We start from the raw sequence: 17343 nt of genomic DNA, 5'->3' as shown, positions 1-17343 counted from the left end.
TGAGGGTGATGAACTAGCCCAGTGCCACAGGGAGATGAGATTTCTCTGGCGGCCTCGGGGGGCCCCCTTCTTTAAGTGGAAAAACTGTCTAGAAATATTGAAATTCATTGGAGAGCATTCCCAATCTGTCAAAGGCATTTGAAGGAAAGATGGGGCATGTCCCACATCACCAGCAGGGTAGCTCCTCACACATCTGTGGAGGCACAGAAGCCCAGGCAGAGGTGGGGGCTGAAACAGGGTTTCCTAGGCCAGCTTTGATTCTGTTCCCTTCAAGGTCTCTTTGGATGCATCCAGATCAGACTCCCTAATTAAAGTTTAAGACTGATTGTTGATTAAACGTGTAACCATCATGCTTTCCCTGAGACAATAGCAGCTACAGAAATAGTCATGGGGAAGATTAAAATCCTTGACCCTAGAACATGGTCTCAATTCAAATCAGACCCCCTGCCCACCCCACTCAGCAGCTGCTTTTAGCAGAAGCTTAGAGAGGCAGCCTTGACTCCTCGTTGTCTCATCTAGTTTAGCTTGGCAGGCAGATTTCTTTTGTGGCTTCTTTTGGGAAAATTTGGATAAATCCTGTCTGAAAAGCTTTACTCCTGTGTGCCTTTGCACTGTGGGATCAAATCCTGCCTTCCTTCTCAAAACCAAGCAGTCACTGTTTAAAACGGCCTTCCTCCCCTGCTCCTTTCTCTCACCTTTAGCTGTGGGCTACAGCAGACAGGCCATTCAGTCCAAATATACATTGTAAATAGTCATTGTTGGAATTCAAGGAAGTATCTTCCTAGCCCAGAGGCTCCATGCGCCCTGGCCAATTCAGCATGTCTAGAGTAGAGTCTTGAGTTCATGCATAGTTTCAGTAGCTTGAGTTCACATGTCTAAGCAGACCTGGAGATGGATTCAAGCTACAGAACTAAAGTGTCAATACAGGCAATTAGAAATATTGTAGTCTCATTGTTACTGTGTGATTGACTGACATTTCTTTATCTGTTCTGTATGTGATGACCTCAGAATCTTATTGTATTCTCTGCATTCTGTCATCAATTGCCCTGTACCTGTGTACCTGTGCCCTGTAATGGTATTGAAGCTTTGCAGCAGATTTCACCTCTGCCTGCCTGGTAATGCATGCATTATCCTGAGTACCGCGGGAACCTTGGGGGTAAAACAATAAAGCCTCAGATGGTCTGGCCGCTTGGTCTTTCCCACAAACCCGAGTTTTAGTCCCTCTTCTCAAATTGAGATTCCGGGATTCTGACACTTCTAAGGTCCCGATGTTTCAAAGATACATGGACACACAGCTAAAAACTTCAGCTTGGGTTTATTCTTCAAATAAAAGCACAAGGCTTGTTTGACAGAAGGAAGCTAATCCAAACAGTCGTATATTTCACATATTTAAATACTGTCAGTCGAAAATGCTGTCTTGTTGGTCTGCAACATATTTTCCTAACCCTGTTGTTACCATGAGATTTGTAGGACGCAGTGTGGTCTTAAAACAAGATGCAATAAAACGGGGCAGAAGCTTCATCAAGGGTGGGAAGGCTACCCGATTTCTTCCCATTGCCATAAATATCTCACATACGCCAAAACTAGATTAATGCCAGAGAAGACTTGTTGCTACATCCAATATACAGATAAACAGTGCTAGAGTTTGCATAAGACCTTTGATGTATGTGGGTCACAGAGTGTTAATTTGCGGGGACATGTTTATAGGAGGAGCAGATGAGGTGATGCTGTTGCCATCCGAAATTTCTGTAAGACTGAGCTCGGCCAGCTTTTCCTGATGCCTGAACAGCAGCTGGGAGGCTACAGAGGTGGTCACAATGCAGAGGAGCCAGTTGAAAAGGAATAAAGACAGCCAGGAACATCTCGTTGATGGACCAAGAAATTCAGGTTCTTCTGGACTAGCTTAGCATAGATGCTCCAAATATACTTGGAAACTCTGATGGCCCTTTCCAACCCAAAAAGACAATTTTAGTGCAAAATCTCTAGCAGGTTGGGAAGCGCTTTACTTGGTGAGGTTCTGGCAGCCCAGAAGCTGGAGATCTGAGGATCGCGACCGGTGAGGGTCAAACCCTCATGGAGCCCACGTAACAGGCAATGTTTGTTGATACACCCCTTTATCTTGTTGGGTAATGCTTTCTTTGAGAGGGCTACTTCAGCCTTCCCCCACCCTTGTGCCCAACAGATGTGTTCGGAGGCTGGGAATGATGGGAGCTGTAGTACAAACACATTTGGCAAATGCTGGGTTGGGAAAGGCCAGTGTATATCCGTTCCTGTATATGAGAAACTTCAGGTATGCCGGGGCGAAGGACTTTCAGGTGGGGGCACAGCAGCCAGTGGGCAGCACAGATAGGAGAAAGGGCAGTCAAGGATCAGGTAAGCGGCAGCAATCAGGTGACAAGACATTTCCGTAACAGGGAGCCTGGATTATGGGCAGAAGGAAAAGCTACAGACCTTGAGCTGCTCCAGCGTGTTGCTGCAGGCGAGGCTGGTTGGCGAATGAGCCCTTATATACTGGGGGCAGGACCACTGGCTGCCAAAGCCCTGCCCACTGAGCTGAAGAAGCAAGGGGCTTAAAGGGGCAGTGCTCTAAATCCTCAACCGGAGATGTCAGGAACACCTGGAGAGGCTTGGCGAATTGGTGGGCTGACCCGGAATGCCGCCATCAGCACGATGGCATCTTTGGACAGCTGTCAGGGTCCCAGCAGGACCCATGATTGGTGCTGAGGCTCTGGTGGGCTCTTTTAACTGATGCTCCAGCCTGAATGTCAACCAGGAGCTGCCATTTAAATTTTCCATATTGGCCTAACACATTGTCACTATGAGAAACGGGATCAGCAGCTCATCAGAGCACGGCTGCCAGCTGCCCTGCTGGGCTGGCCCTGTGTCCTCTTTTGCAGGGCGGACTCTTCTCTTTGAAGGGCCATTCTGTGCAAGAGGTGCATGAAGGTAAAGAACCAAAGGTACTCTTCCCCACTCACAGTTCATGCCTGGAGAACAACCTGAACATGAGATGCATTTCTCTTTAAATTAAAACAATCCTTTCTAAATTTGCACCGATACATACGAACAGGCAAATATTATGCAAATGGACATCCTCTTTATTTTCCACTCTCTGGTAAACATGACCAGACCCAGGAACATGACACAATCAGGGGGGCATATTGCCCAGGCACTCCTCAACTGCAGAGCGGGCCGTGCACCCCAGCCCCCAAACCACCAGTCCTGGGCTCAGAAGCTGGGCACCTCTCCTCCTCCGGTTCCTCCATCTTCCAGAGGTTCCTCCTCAGGGCACGTCTCGGGTGACGTGCCCTGGAGCTTCTAGAGTTAATGCTTCCGCCAAGGTCACTCTTGGGAGCCAAGCCAGGACAACAGGTGAGCACACATCACAGGTTATTAGAAAGACAAAGGGGGCACTGATACAAAGGCCTCCAAGACCACACCTCCTCGACCCCCCCCTTTCTCCCCGATCTGATCAGCACTGTGGGTGAGCAGCAGGACCTACCAAGGACAAGCTTTTAGAAGGAAATGTACAACATCGAATAGGCTTTCCAGAAATGCAATCCTACGTGGAGAGAAAGTTGGGGAGGGAGGGAGGCAGGGCAGGGCAGGGCAGGGGGCAGCCGGCGAGGAAGGCTGGCTTCAGGCACAGGTGGCTTCTTGGCTGTCCAAAGGTAGCTCGTTTCCATAGCTAATTTCTCCGTACTGGTGGTAAGGCGGAATCTGTGGTGCTTCAATGATCAGGAGCCCCTCTGGGGACAAGGATGCGAAGACCGTGGTGGGATCCACCTCTCCGGGGAGCCTAGGGGAGGGGGAGCGGGAGGGGATAAAATGGGGCATTTTGTGAGACCGGCACAATGATCCCCCTTCCTCCCCACCCAGTGGAGCAAAGCAAAATAGCTGCCTCTCCAGCATCTGCTCCTGTGACCAGAGGTTGGCCGTCTGTCCTACTCCCATTCTTGATCCCCCGTCTACACCGGTTTGCTTCTTAACTATATTTAACGGTTGGCTTTTCTTAGTTGGTAGCGTGTTACATAAACCCCCTGGGAAGCATATGTGCAGGATATATATACAGTCTCCCCACACCCAAAAAAAAGTCTATGTTGCAAACACACTTGTTTAAAATGACTTCATTTGAAGGAAACCCAGGGAATGGGCTACGATTCATCTTTGCCTGCGCAGGCATTTTCAGTTTTCCACGGGGCCAGTGGAGAAAAATCTCAGCATGGCTCAAAGGGCTACTCCTGGATATATCCAAGATAAAAGTGGCCCAAGCCAACCCCAGTTTTAGGAGCATTTCTTGAAGCCGTTCTTGCCTCCGCAGCACTTTTGAGAGCAAAGGAAGTGGAGGGGTGGGAGTCTTCACATGTGTGCCTAGTGCATAAAATCACGTCACAACGGACACTCGAGACCATTTCAGACATTGGGTTTCTTTGTGTATATGCCTAGGATTTCGTGAGTGTCCTCCAGAATGTTTTAAAACATCAAAACAGCGAAGGCAGGAAATGACTGACATGAAGCTGAGATTTGCTACAGTGCCCTCTCAAATGCACAAGAATTTCCTAGCTCAAGAAGCCAAGCAATCCCTGGTGGAGAATAGGATGAAATCTCATACAGCGTGATGTGGGAGGAAGAAACAGATCCCCACCACCCCACCCCTCATTGTCTCCCGGTGAGGAGGGAATTTGGATTGTCGAGCATCAACAAACTGAAAGCCACTCAGTAGGTTTCATAATGAAGCAATGATTTGGACTCGGATCATCCACCTCCAAAGTGGACACCCTTTACTATAAAACCAGGCAAGACTCTTGTGGCAAATGACAGACAGTGTGATTCTATACATGTCTACTCAAAAGCGCTCCCCTTTGTGTTCAGTGAGATTTACTCCTAGGTATAGAAAGAGTGGGGAATCTCAAGCCCAGGGCAAAGTCTAGAGTACCCCTGAAGGCCATAACTCCTTTTTATTTTTATGTATTTTTCATAATCATATCTCACACATTCTCCTTTGAAACATAATTCTCCTCCTTCCCCTCTCAATCTTAATGATCATTGCTATTGTATTGGATAATGTTTAATGTAATATAAAATAATGATGTATTTTAATTGTATTTTGATGTATATTACAGTGTGTTTCAATCTCCCTGTAAACTGCTTAGAGATACTTTTTATATCTAGTAAGCAGTATATATATCTGTTTGATCTCTTATCCCCACCACAACAACCCTGTGAGGTAGGTTGGGCTGAGAGGCTGTGACTGGCCCAAAGTCATCCAGTTGGCTCCATGGTTGAGTGGAGCACCTTCCCTTTGGCCCCCTTTCTCCCAAATATGCAGTTGCTGCTGGGTTGCAGGTTTTCCCTGCTCTAAGAGGTGCAAGTCTATTTCCTAAGGCTCAGCTACTGGCAGTAAGAGCTTTAAGCACCAATATTTCAGCATTTTTTTTGGTATTTTTCGGCTGCACCCCATTGACACTGGTTCTGCTGGAACAGGCCCCCAAGCAATTCTGCAAAATGGCATTAATCCAAGTTTCCCTTCTGCATGCAAAATTTCAGCCTCAATTTGTTGGTCTTTAAAGGGCAAGAAATACAATTCTTGGGACACCCTCTGTGGAATGTGACCCTCTCAATGTGGCGTCACATTGACTCTGGTCTAATGATTAAGGAAGCATTCCTGACAACTGATTGGGTTATTTTGGCATCAAGCATTTGAACTAAGGAGGGGCGTTCTGGACTCTCTCCCTTTCTGAAGAAAAGCCCGGGGACTCCTCGTCTTGTAAAGCAGGCCTTGCGTTAAATCTGTGTCAACTCTTCCAGCAAGCCGGTTTGGCTGGCTGCCTTTCTGATGTTACCCAGCTTAAATTCATCCTCAGTACATCAAGTAAATATTGGCATTGCTGCAGCAAAGGTACAAGTCCAAATAAGGAATTTTTGGGAGACGCAGGAGATCGCCGAAGCGGCCTGGCCTCCTTCGCAGGCTGCCTGCTTCATGCGGAGAGGATGCATATCCTTGGAGGATGTAGACCCCTACCCCATGGCTGCCCCCCGCCCATCTTGCCACTGGGATTGCTCCCACGCTTGCACGGCTCTTCCACCTCCCCAGAGGGAAATTCTGAGCTGTGCTTGGCTGCAGGAATAGACAATACTTGTAACTGATAAACATATCGAGCTTGCAAAGCAAGACAATTTCCCAAGCGTGTGGAAACCACTCCCTAATTTTGGGGTGCCCCTCTTTCCTCTTGCATCAAATTATCGCACTTAAAATCGACAGAGTGGGGGACATTTGTAACAGTGCAGCTTCAGGGGGCCAGGACAGACTAGAAGTAGGGGTGGAGTGGGCAACCATGGGCAATCTATGGAACGCGCTCCCCAGAGAGGTCCGCCTGGCGCTGTCGTTATTTGTTTTTCAGCGCCAGGCCAAGACCTTTTTATTTAAGCGTCATTTTAATTGTTAACAATATCTGCTTATTTATCTGGCCAGGGCGACTTCTTTTATATTGTTATTTATTATTGTTAATTTTATATTGTTATTCTTGTATTTTACTGTATTTTATTTTGTGTTGTGAGCTGCCCCGAGGCTTCGGCAAGGGGCGGCATAGAAACGTTTTAATAAATAAATAAATAAATAAAAAACCCAATGCCTCTCCCAGTATTGGACTGCAACTCCTATCATCCTTGGCCACTCCCTTTGCTGGCTGGCTCTGCTGGTGCTTTTGGCTTCCCCGAACCTGAGGTAAGGCTGATCGGTGCCATGCAAGTCACACCAGCCTGCTTGCAACAGCTGAAAAAAACCCATCAGCCCGTGACTGTTTGGAACCTGTGCCAACCTTTGGTCCCCTTTGCACAAACAAATCCCACCCTGAAAAGAATACGTCTCCGAGCCCTGCAGCCCGCTGGATTAAAAAAGATGAGGGCAGAGAAATTTCTGGAGCATGAGTCTGTCACTTGAAGGTAAACAATGAGGGCTTGGGAGCAGGATGACAGCATGGAATCCGAAATAGATTTTAAACGCACGAAGATGAGTCACTTTCTCTAGGGGTAACTCTGGGGCTGAGCACAAAGCCCTTCCCTCTCACCCACCTGCTTTCTCCCCCAGGCAAATCCCGAACAAGCCAGGCACAGGTGGAGAAAAGCCAGCGTGGAAGACCTATGTGGCAGCTGCAGGTGCTTATGGCAAGGAGCTGCTCTCCGCCTTGGTTTTTCATGGGAGACATCTGCCCCTGCAGGCTTACTAATTTCCAAAATCTTCCTTCTGAAGTCTACAGGCTTCCCCAGTCTGGCCCCCTTCAGATGTTTTGAACTATTTATTTAACACTCTTTTAGACTGTCCCCTACCGTAGTCTCGGGACGGCTTAAGAATAAGACAAAATAAAATAAAACACAGCATCCTAATCGAAGTCTTAACCAATCAACTATAAATCCCATATTAAACAGTCAAACCTTAAAACATCGGGAAAATAAAAAGATTTTAGCCTGGTGCTGAAAAAAATAAAGTGACAGCGCCAGACAAACCTTTCTGGGGAGCGTATTCCACAACTGGGGCACCACCACAGAGAAGGCCCTTCTCTGGTTAGTTACCCTCCTAATCTCCTTCAAGGAGGGCTCCCGGAGAAGGGCCTTTGCCCCAGTCCTTAAGGGGCAGGCAGGCACATAGGGAAGGAGATGCTCCTTCAGGTAACCAGGCCTAAGCTGGTTAGGGCTTTATAGGTCATCACCAGCACCTTAAATTGGGCCCAGACTTCAACTGGTAGCCAGTGAAGGTGGTAAAGGACCGGCATTATATGTTCATACCTGCTGGTTCCAGTTCACAACCTGGCAGCTCTATTCTGAACCAATTGAAGTATCACCTGAAGTACCAACTACAATTCTCAATTTTTCCCAGATCACTGGCTATGCTAGCTAGCTGGAAGTCCAAAGCTGATGAGATCTGGAAGTCCAAAGCTCCTTCAGGGCAGGGAAAGCTGCTCTAGACAATCTTGGGGAATGTTGTTTGTGGGATATGTACAGAGGGATCTTTAAAAGAAAGCCTTAGTGTCTGCACCAAAAAGAATTCCCAGGACGGTGGGATGGTGGCACTGGGGAGCCATGGCCATTAAAGGAATATAGTGGTGTAAATTAGTAGAGCAGACCCCCCTCTAGCTTATCTTCACAACACACCATGTTCCCAACAGCCCCTGGGGAAAAGCGTAACACACACATCATGTGGAGACCCTCCTGTGGCTCAGGGCCGTGCCGAGCCGAGCCGGAGAAGCTCCCAAGTGGTCACTGTTTGCAATTCAGTGACAGCCACACAGCGGAGCTTCTCTGTCCCCTTCCTTTTTTAATCCCGGGGCTGGAAGGCTCAGAAGACAGGGGGACTTTTTTGCACAAGCTTTAGCCCAGATTCCGAAAGTGGCGCAAGAGTTGGGGTTCAGGGGTGACTGACCCCACAAGGTCACCCTCTGCACAACTCGGGGACTGGAACTGAGGATAGGATGGGGAGAAACGCGAAGGCACAGACAATGAGCAATCAACAGGAAAAGCATGAACGACAGAAGCTCTTGTTACCCTCCCTCCAGTCAGATCCTCCATTGCTGCATGAACCATTCAGTCGAAGGCTCTGCCTCCTCAAAGCCTGAGAAATACTATATGGGGAGATAACAGTTTTCACGTGCTGCTTGGGGGAAAGCAGAGGAAGCCTATGGGGAGCCCTTTTCAGCAAAAGAAAGGGGGCTGCATTCCATGCTGGAGCAGTTCCTGGGGGCCCGGTTCCAGTGGTGGGGAGAGTCCAATGCAAAGAGCGTGAGGCCAGATTCCATATCGATCTGCTTGCCTCTCTGTTATATTTATATTCCAACTATTTTCATTTCAAGTTACTCAAGCTGGCTTAAAACAATTCTCCTCCTCCTCTCAACCTTATCCTCACAGCAACCCTGTGAGGTAGGTTAAACTGAGGGACTGCTATGGGGCCAAGGTACCAGGTGAGCTCCCTGAGTCAGTGGGGACTAGAACCCAGAGCTCCTGGATCCGTCTGTCTGTCTGTCTGTCTGTCTGTCTGTCTGTCTCTCAATCATCTCAACATTTTGTAACCCAAACATCTTACCTACATACCCATAAATAAACTTTAGGAGGCTTTTCAACCTTTTAGAGCAGCAGGGGGAAGACAAGCAAAAGCCGGAAAGTTAAGACGCTATTACCGGCTGGGCACTGGGAAGGGGTGCGGCCCTTACAAGAACCCCCAGAGGGCAGGATTTGGCCTTAGCCACTGACTGCATGAGTCAGGCATGGGTGCTTAGCTGGGTGCTTAGGGCCAAATTAAGCCTGATATTCATTAAGGAAGCAGCAGGGTCTGGCCAGATCGTGCCAGGCCCTGTGATGGAATGGCTGGGAGTCCCCCAGCTGTGACAAGTGCCTCCATTCTGAGCTTGCGTCAGGCTGCTTCAAAGGCTGTGTGATCCAAAGCACTGTCGCCGGATTGCAGTGACCACAGCGACTTGATTTTGCTCCTTCCTGGCACCATGAGCTCCAGAGTCTCAGGAGCCAGATGGGAAGAGATCCATGAGCAAGTGAGCAAGCAAGCGAGGGAGTGAGCAAGAGGGCAGTTTCTGTAATGGATCCCGGTGGAGAAGAATGCTTGGCAGGTGGTGTCTGCCTAGCAGAATGCTGCCTATAAGGAGAGATCCCATTTCTAGCTCCTGCTTAAAGGGGATTCTGATCGAGAGGGTCAAGACAACACTGGCTTTTATGGGTACCCCAGGAATCTGTTCCTCTGCTTGGTCACCGTCTAGCGTAATGATGGAAGCAAGACAGAGCTGTACTGGGGCGGAGAGAGTGAAGCGGACAGGTATGGCCCTTCTCCTAGTTATGAAAGAGCTGGCGGAAGAACTCCCAGAACCACTTTCTATCATCTTTAAGAATTCATGGAAGACGGGGAAGTGCTGGATGACTGGAGAAGGGCTAATGTTGCCCCCAACTACAAGAGAGGCGAAAAAATGAACCCGGGAAGTAAAGACCAGTCAGCCTGACATCAATCCCTGGAGAAACTCTAGAGCAAGCAAACAGTCTGCAAACACCTTGGAGATAATGCAGTAATTACTGCATTAATTACTTACTCCCTGGAAACCTATATCCTGCCAGACTAATCTAATTTCAGTTTTTTGACTGGGTAACCTCCCCAATGGGCTGTGGAAAGGCTGTAGATATAGTCTATCTTGACTTTAGCAACGCCTTGACAATGCCCCACAACATCTTGATTACCAAACTATAAGAAGTGGGCTAGATAGCATAACTGTCCCAAGCCTCTCCCCTCTCACCGCCCCCACCCCCCCGCCTGGATGCTATCAGGGACTTTGGGGGAGGTGGGGACTGGAATCCTTCTGTTATCCGGGAAACCAGCAGCCCGTAAATAAAACCCATTCCACGGTCTGGCTGCAGGCCAAGCATGTCTGACTCAAGGGCAATTATGCCCACTGGTTTTATTTGCCAAGGTCCATATGTTTCCTCTGTATGCACAGTTCTTCTTTCTATGGAGATGGGTGCATGTGTCTGGGGGTTAATCTCAGAGCCCCGTGCTGGTGTGGCTGGGTAATGGTATACCCTGCATTATATGGTTTTCTGCACGGCGGTAGTGTTTGTTACTCCGCTTGACCGTGCCTTGCTCCACTTCCCGCAAGAAAGGTCTGCTGCGTGTGTCTCCTACATTTGTGGCCTTTTATCTAAGGGCCAGAGAAGCTCCGACTCAATCCTATTACACAGCCTTTTCCTGCATGATCTCTGGGCCTCGTTTGTGCTTGCCAAGAAGTAGCCCTGTGTGAGCATTTCTCCTTCAAGAGACCAGTCAGAGGACTGTGCTGACGGTGGCGCATCTCCTCCTTCCTGCCACCACGCTTCTTCCTGGTCCTCTAGAAGGTATCTCAGGAGACACCAGGGGAGAAGTGAGACGTCTCCCTTGGTCTGTTGTGGTTGTGAGCCTGAGCTGTCAAGCTCATGCCCTGAAGTGCAGCAGAATGGATGAGGGAGCATTTCAGGAACACTTGCCTCTTGCTCCAGGGGGGCAAACTTGCTCAGCCCCACCCCCCAGAGAGTCACTGGCTCTTGCCCAAAAACAGCACCTCCAGCCAGGTGGTAACTGCTGTTCTTGCCAAGCAGCTCTCTGCTATTGGCCTTTCCCCCACAATGGGTTGTGGTTTCCCGGTTTGGAGGATGCAACAAACCATTGTGGTGCAGAGAAACCACAGAAGAGACCGTTGTTTGTTTGTGGTTTCCAAAGACCAGATGTACCATGTTAAAATACCATAATAGGGATTGGACATGGCAGATGAACAACGGTAAAAAGCACCATGGTTTGTTGTGTGGTGTGAACCCAGTCAGAGTCATGTGGGATGAATCATGGGCTGTTGCTACGTATGAAGCTTGCACTGTTGTTTAACTATGGGTTGTTAACCACAAGGAAGCCAGGAAGAGGACCCATGTGTTATGAACTCTGGGTTGTTTGTGATTAACAATTCATGATTAAACCATAGTGGAGGATTCACATATAACAATCCATGATTCAACCTACAATTAAAAAAACACTATATACCCAACTCATACTCTGGGTTGTTGTTCCATGTGAATCAGGTCCTAAGAATCATTGCTAATTATTTTCCTTGAAGGTTCTAACAGTTCAATTGCTGAGCAAATTGCTGAATGTTTGATGCAGCCATCCAAATTAGACCCTCTAGGGTTGTTTCATGATTCTGCTTTTAAACATTCTATATTTTCCGGAGCACATTTGATTGTTGCATATTTTAATTCAGTTGGCTTCTGAATGGAAGACCATAAACAAGACAACTGTCACTATTATGGCACACTTACTTTAAAACGTGCTAGGCCAGCCCCACTGCAGTGTGTGTGTGTGTGTGTGTGTGTGTGTGTGTGTCTGTGTTGGAGGGGTGCTCTTGACAGGGACACCCTGGGCTTCTTTTCTAAAGTCCACCCTTTAGACTGACCAAAACACTTGTAGACGATCTTGAGAACCATGTTCTGAAGGTTCATAATACTTACTGGATTTTCTTGGTGAAGTTCTTAGAAACTATTCCTCCTTCGACCTGTTGTTCTTCATGTTTACCTGCCAGGAAGAAGAAAGGGGGACAAATGTAAGAGACGTTTCCAACCACTCCTTCCTCCCATTCTACCTGCATTAAGAATTTTATATGTTTATAGGCCATAAAGCCTATATCATTAGAGCACCTTCCTTTCTCCTTGATACCCAAACGTTGTTGGAGGGCAGAGGTCTAAATCCTGGGTTACAACACTATTTGGGAATAAAGTTCATTGGGTGCTTTCAGGCGAGGCATTGATCTAGTTCTCTGAGGCATTCGAGCCATGTGAGTTGCTTAAGATTGCAGATGGAGCTCAGAAGAGGGCATGCTTCTCCAACCAAATACGACAACAAAGAATATATGCACGGAAGGAACTGGCTTGTCAGGGGGACAAAGTTGGACCTTGTTTCCTGACCTGCTGCTTTTCTACGGACAGGGAATCTTTGTATCACAAGGGGATATTCTAACATTCATTGGCTGTAGGATACAGCCAGGACAGTGACTGGCCTTCTAGAAGAAATAGGTCATGCATTGCTGTAAAGATAAGGTGGAATATAACCTGCTCTCCTCTGCCCTGAAGGAATTCAAGATAACTGCGTGCTGTAACTTAGTAAATGTGGATTTTACTGCTATGCTTATGCAGCTGCCTACAGTGATTTTCGGTCTGACCGGTTTGTTGATCTGGATGGTTTGCTTTCATTATTTGGTGCTTCGTTCAGAGCCAATTTGCAGTGATGTCACAACTCTCGCCAAAACCACGTGTCAGATCGTACCTCTGTGGTCAGGAGGGTCTCGCTCGGCAGAGTGAGTTCCTAGGAACAGATGCTCCCTGATCCAGCTCAAGAAACCCCCGGAAAACCCGCACAGGATGACCTGCTCTGGCAAGAGCGGGCCCACAATCTCCCTGCAGGGTAGGCAGGCAGACTCTGGTTCGCACCGCGCTGGCATCTGGGTGTGCCGGCTATGAAGAGTCTGTCTGTAGCCTGATAAAGAGCTGCGATGCCATGGGGGGGGGGGCCCTCTGGCAATGCCACAGGGGTGGCTCTGGAGAAACAGCTGAGAGAAAGGAAACCTGAGCTCTTGGAATGAGCCACTCTATTTGTGGGCAGAGGAATTGAGGCACTGCGTTCCACTGATTCCTCCGGGGAGGCATCTTCAGTCCCCACCTAGAATGCGGCCCCAGAGCCTGCCAAGGCAGAACTCAGCACTTGTTCGCACCCCTGGAGTTTTCCAGTTGTCCAGGCAGTCTTTTCAAGCCCAGCCCAGAAAAGCCAGAAATTAAACCCGGCACCTTCTGCACTGCATGGCTCTCAAGCGGTCTCTGCAGCCCAGGGTTACTTCTCCATTTTGCACAGCACCCCTGGGCAGAGTGCAGGGAGACCAAAAGGTACTCTGCATGTGCTCAGAGGCTCTTTGACTTCTTTTCAAGGAAAGCTTCTTTCACAGCTTCTTTTTAAGGAAAAGGGGATGGACCAGGCTTAGGCAGAGAGGGCCCCAGGCCTTGATACCAGAATATTTTCAGGGAGACGCAATGATCCTATTAAGGAGTAAATGTCTGAGGCAGCCCTACAGCCTGTCAAAACTGGCTTTCCTTTGGCAGCTCGCAGCTGGTGGAGAACTGCAGTGATGTGTAGCTCAAGATGAGGCAGGCAGAACTTCCGAGGAGGTTCCAAAGCAAGAGCAAGGAGGTCTTACTGTGCATGTGCTTTTTTCCCCTTCCTAAGGCAGTATGGCAGCCCCAAAGCTCACCACCATGTGGACGAGCATCTGCCCAAAGCTCACTCAGCAGCAGCAGCAACTGCAAGCAAGCCAGAGAAGTTTCCGTAAATCCTGAAAAAACGGCTGTGGAACTGACTCCAGATGGGACTGGACTGTAATTCCAGTATGTATGTTTTTATCTGTGTTAGCATTTGTAAGTTGCCCAGAGAACCTTGGCATTATGGGACAGCATAGACATGGAGATAAGTAAGTAAGTAAATCCCGTATTCTGGATCTTTCCCAGTGCCAGCTGGGGCAGATGGGGCTTGAAATCCAAAAGCTCCAAAGGGCACCAGGTGTGGAAATACTACAACTTCTGGACTGTTTACAGACATTATCTTGGGTGGATGGGCAGCTCTCAGGACTATTCCAGGTGTGTGTGCTGACAAAGGTAACCTCAAAGAGCTTCGGGTCTCTTTAGGGTCTTGAGGAACAGCCTTCCCAGGGTGGCGTGCTTGGCACCCTCGTTACTTAACTTCCACTGCCAGCTAAAGAGGTTTTTATTTAACACGTCTTTTTAGTAGTTGTTTTGAGTTTGTTACATTATTAGTGCTGCATGTTTCCTGCATATTATATTCTCCTGTCTTGTCTTTTAGAGTATTTGGCTTTTACACTGACTTGATAGTTTTATTCTGTTTTATGGTTTTATTGATTTATGCTGATGGTTTTCACTCTGAGCTGCCCGGGGGCAGCATACAAATGTAATAAATAATAAACAATAATACAAATAATGGAGAGAATGGGCAGCCACAGGTGCCAAAATGCTATGCAAGAGGCTCTTCAAGGGAAACTGTTTCCTGTCTGTTTGCAGGAAGCTCAGGTTGGTGGGCATGTCATGAGTGGAGCCGGCTGGAGCCAGGGGTCAGACTAGATGTCCCAGGAGACCCCTTCTGACTCATTCTGCTTCTGTGTTCACCTTCACCAATGGATTGCAGTACACCTGGAGTGCACCACGTTGGGGAAGGCTGATGACCATGCACCATTCTGTGGCCCAGTTCTAGTTTCATCTTTTTTTTGTTTTGTTTTACAGAGAGCTATACTGTAAAGATTTCACTTATGCTGCCTTGAGTACCTTTCAACCAAAAGTGAGTATGGAAATCATTTAAGGGAACACTCCTATGCCTGTTGAGACAGAAAAAGGAAATCCTTCAACTCAGCCTACTCTGCCAGTGTGGGGTGGACTACAGTTCCCATACTCCCCCAGCTAGCTCTGATAGGGGATTCTGTAAGCTGTAGTCTGCCTGAGTGGGAGTACTGAGAGAAAGGGTGGCTACAAACAAGCCCCATAAATGTTTGCTTCAAAAGAAAACCCTCTTAAAAACGCAGCTTTGCATCCTTGCTGGGTTATCAGTCAATTAAATAATTTTTAGTCAATCAGCCCCGAGGCTCTCACCTGATCAATCTATGCATTATTCCTTTGCTTCTGGTTTTATCTTAGCTTTGTTACATGCTGTTTTTTATCTTTCCTTTTAATGTTTTTATTTTGTGTTTGTAATGTATTGCAAACCACCCAGAGGGTAGTTTTTAAAGTAAAATAATTAAATAAATAATCTGAATGGCCTGCTTTAAATTATTTTAGGCATTATTAAAAAAAAATCAAGTTAGGTACTTCACAGAGAAGGTAAATGCTGTCTCAGGCTGCCACTGCATACATCCTTATATAGGAGTAAATTCCACTCATCCCTGTGAGATTTACTTCCAAGTAATCATGCATAGGACTGAGCGCCATGGTCATTTACAATTTCATATGAAGATCCATTTCTAGAAAGAAAGCTTAATCATTTCCATATCATTCCTTATCACAGCAGCACCCAAAGAAACAGAACTAAGTCTGTAACTTAGTCCCACCAATTGATGTTTCCCCCAACAATTAATCCACTGATGCTCTAGGTGATTAATCTGTTGATCAAACCAAGCAAGGTTTGTAGCCCTGCTGTTTTGCACTTTGGTTTTAAGCACACCCAAGAAATTTGCTAATCTGAGCCATGTCCACCCTGCCTTGAAATCTGAGATGCCATTGCTCCGGTGGCAGCGCTCACCTGACACTTCCACGTAACCATCCTTGGTTTTCACTGTCAGTTCCTCGGGTTTGAAGTTCTGTACGTTGACGCATACCTTCCAGGGTTCCCCGGTGAAGGCGGGAGGGCTGGCCCCATACATTGCTTCTTCTGGGTACCCCCCGAATCTGGTGCCGTAACCTGGGGGGGAAAGGCCGCCGGCTCGGGAAATCCCCGACCGCAGTGGGCCTGGCCATCCAGAGCTTAGCCGTGAGCGGGCCCAATCCGGCCAGGCGGCAGTCAGGTCTCCGGGAAAGGGGGACATCCCAAAGTCATCGTCCAAAAGTCGGGAGGACAAGCTGGATTCCCTGAAGGGGTCTCGAAGGGTTCGGTGCCGGCCAGGAAAATGGGACGAAAAAGGTATCTGGCTGTCAGCCATGATCTTCTTTGTAGCTGGAACTGACAGCAAAAACACTAAGAAAAGAAGAAAAATCCAAGAGAAAGCTCGGTTAAGGTCTGTTCTGCACGCCAAATGTCACTTAACGGACGTCCAAAGGTGAGTTTTGTCCACTCCACCAGCAAACCGATGGCAGGATTCAAATTTCAGCTTCAAGGTTTTGCTCGGATACCAGCTCCTCTGCTTAACCCCCGCCAACAAACCAAAGCTCCTTTCCCCCTCCAAGACGAAACAAAAAAGACACGGAGGCAAAAAGTCCCTGCGAAACAAAACAAGGCAAAAACAACACAGAATTGAAAAATCAACCCAAGCGAACAGATGGCTCCGGTTTGCTTGAGGGAGAAATTCCTCTGCCGAAGGATTAAGAATAAATATACACTTGTTCGAGTTGCTCTCCTGATGAAAACCTCCCCTCCTGTTCCTAAACCAGAGCTTAAATAAGCCTTCCTCGTGAGAGTCGAGAAACTTCTTCAAAGTTCCCAGCGGTTGCAGGCTCCCTATTTATATACACTCTGGCGGAGCAGAGCCGTGGTGGGTTGCGGTTCGCACCGCCCTGTGAGTGGTATTTTTGGAGAAGATGAAACACCCCTGGGGAATCTGGCCAGAAACAGCTGACCTCACCCTGATGGGACAGGCATTCCCAGATGGAGATCCAAGTTTGGCAGCCTGACTCATTTGCCCCTCCCTCCCTCTCCTGCCTCCCTCCCTCTCCTGCCTCCCTTTCTACAGGCAGCCGGCTAGACCATTCCTGGTTTCTCTCCCTTCTGCAGGCCTCGGAATAATTGGTTGGTTGGTTGATGAATTGATTGGTTGGCTGATCGATTTCACGGCAATCAAAGCCATACAATGCGATGTGAAACACACAGTAAAAATCCCACTGTTGAAAACGGTGGGAGAAAACAGAAGGAAAAGTCTAAGGGAAACGTTGCCGCAAGGAAAGGCTTACAGGAAAGGAATGAAAACAAAGAATCCTGAAAGACTCATTCCTTGGAAAATAAAACATCCTTTGCCAGGTGCTGAAAAGGGCCCAACGGAAGTGTTGGGCGACCCTTTCGGGGAAGCTCATGACAATTGTAGT

General features: G+C 47.9%; 1 protein-coding gene across 1 annotated transcript; it reads right to left on the bottom strand.

The window, feature by feature from the left end:
• Positions 1-3077: 3077 nt before the first annotated feature.
• Positions 3078-16743, bottom strand: HSPB8 (heat shock protein family B (small) member 8). The gene is made up of 3 exons (XM_044448952.1): positions 15851-16743; positions 12016-12079; positions 3078-3799 (listed from the first exon to the last, which is right to left on the bottom strand). Exons 1-3 carry the CDS (start codon positions 16245-16247, stop codon positions 3640-3642), a joined length of 621 nt encoding a protein of 206 aa, XP_044304887.1. The 5' UTR covers positions 16248-16743; the 3' UTR covers positions 3078-3639.
• Positions 16744-17343: the final 600 nt, after the last annotated feature.

Source organism: Varanus komodoensis, unplaced genomic scaffold (genome assembly GCF_004798865.1).
Source record: "Varanus komodoensis strain SLA01 unplaced genomic scaffold, ASM479886v1 scaffold56, whole genome shotgun sequence".
Classification (NCBI taxonomy): Eukaryota; Metazoa; Chordata; class Lepidosauria; order Squamata; family Varanidae; genus Varanus; species Varanus komodoensis.
Note: the sequence above shows the minus strand (reverse complement) of the source record. Positions and strands in the feature narration are given on the sequence as shown.

Bases quoted from the DNA above. Each gene is read 5' to 3' on its own strand.
- HSPB8 (XM_044448952.1), bottom strand. From the start codon at position 16,247: ATGGCTGACAGCCAGATACCTTTTTCGTCCCATTTTCCTGGCCGGCAC. The intron at 12,080-15,850 runs GTGAGCGCTGCC...TCTTCCTGGCAG, and splicing joins TGGTTACGTGGAAGTGTCAG to GTAAACATGAAGAACAACAG. The intron at 3,800-12,015 runs GTAAGTATTATG...CCCCTCCCCTAG, and splicing joins AACTTCACCAAGAAAATCCA to GCTCCCCGGAGAGGTGGATC.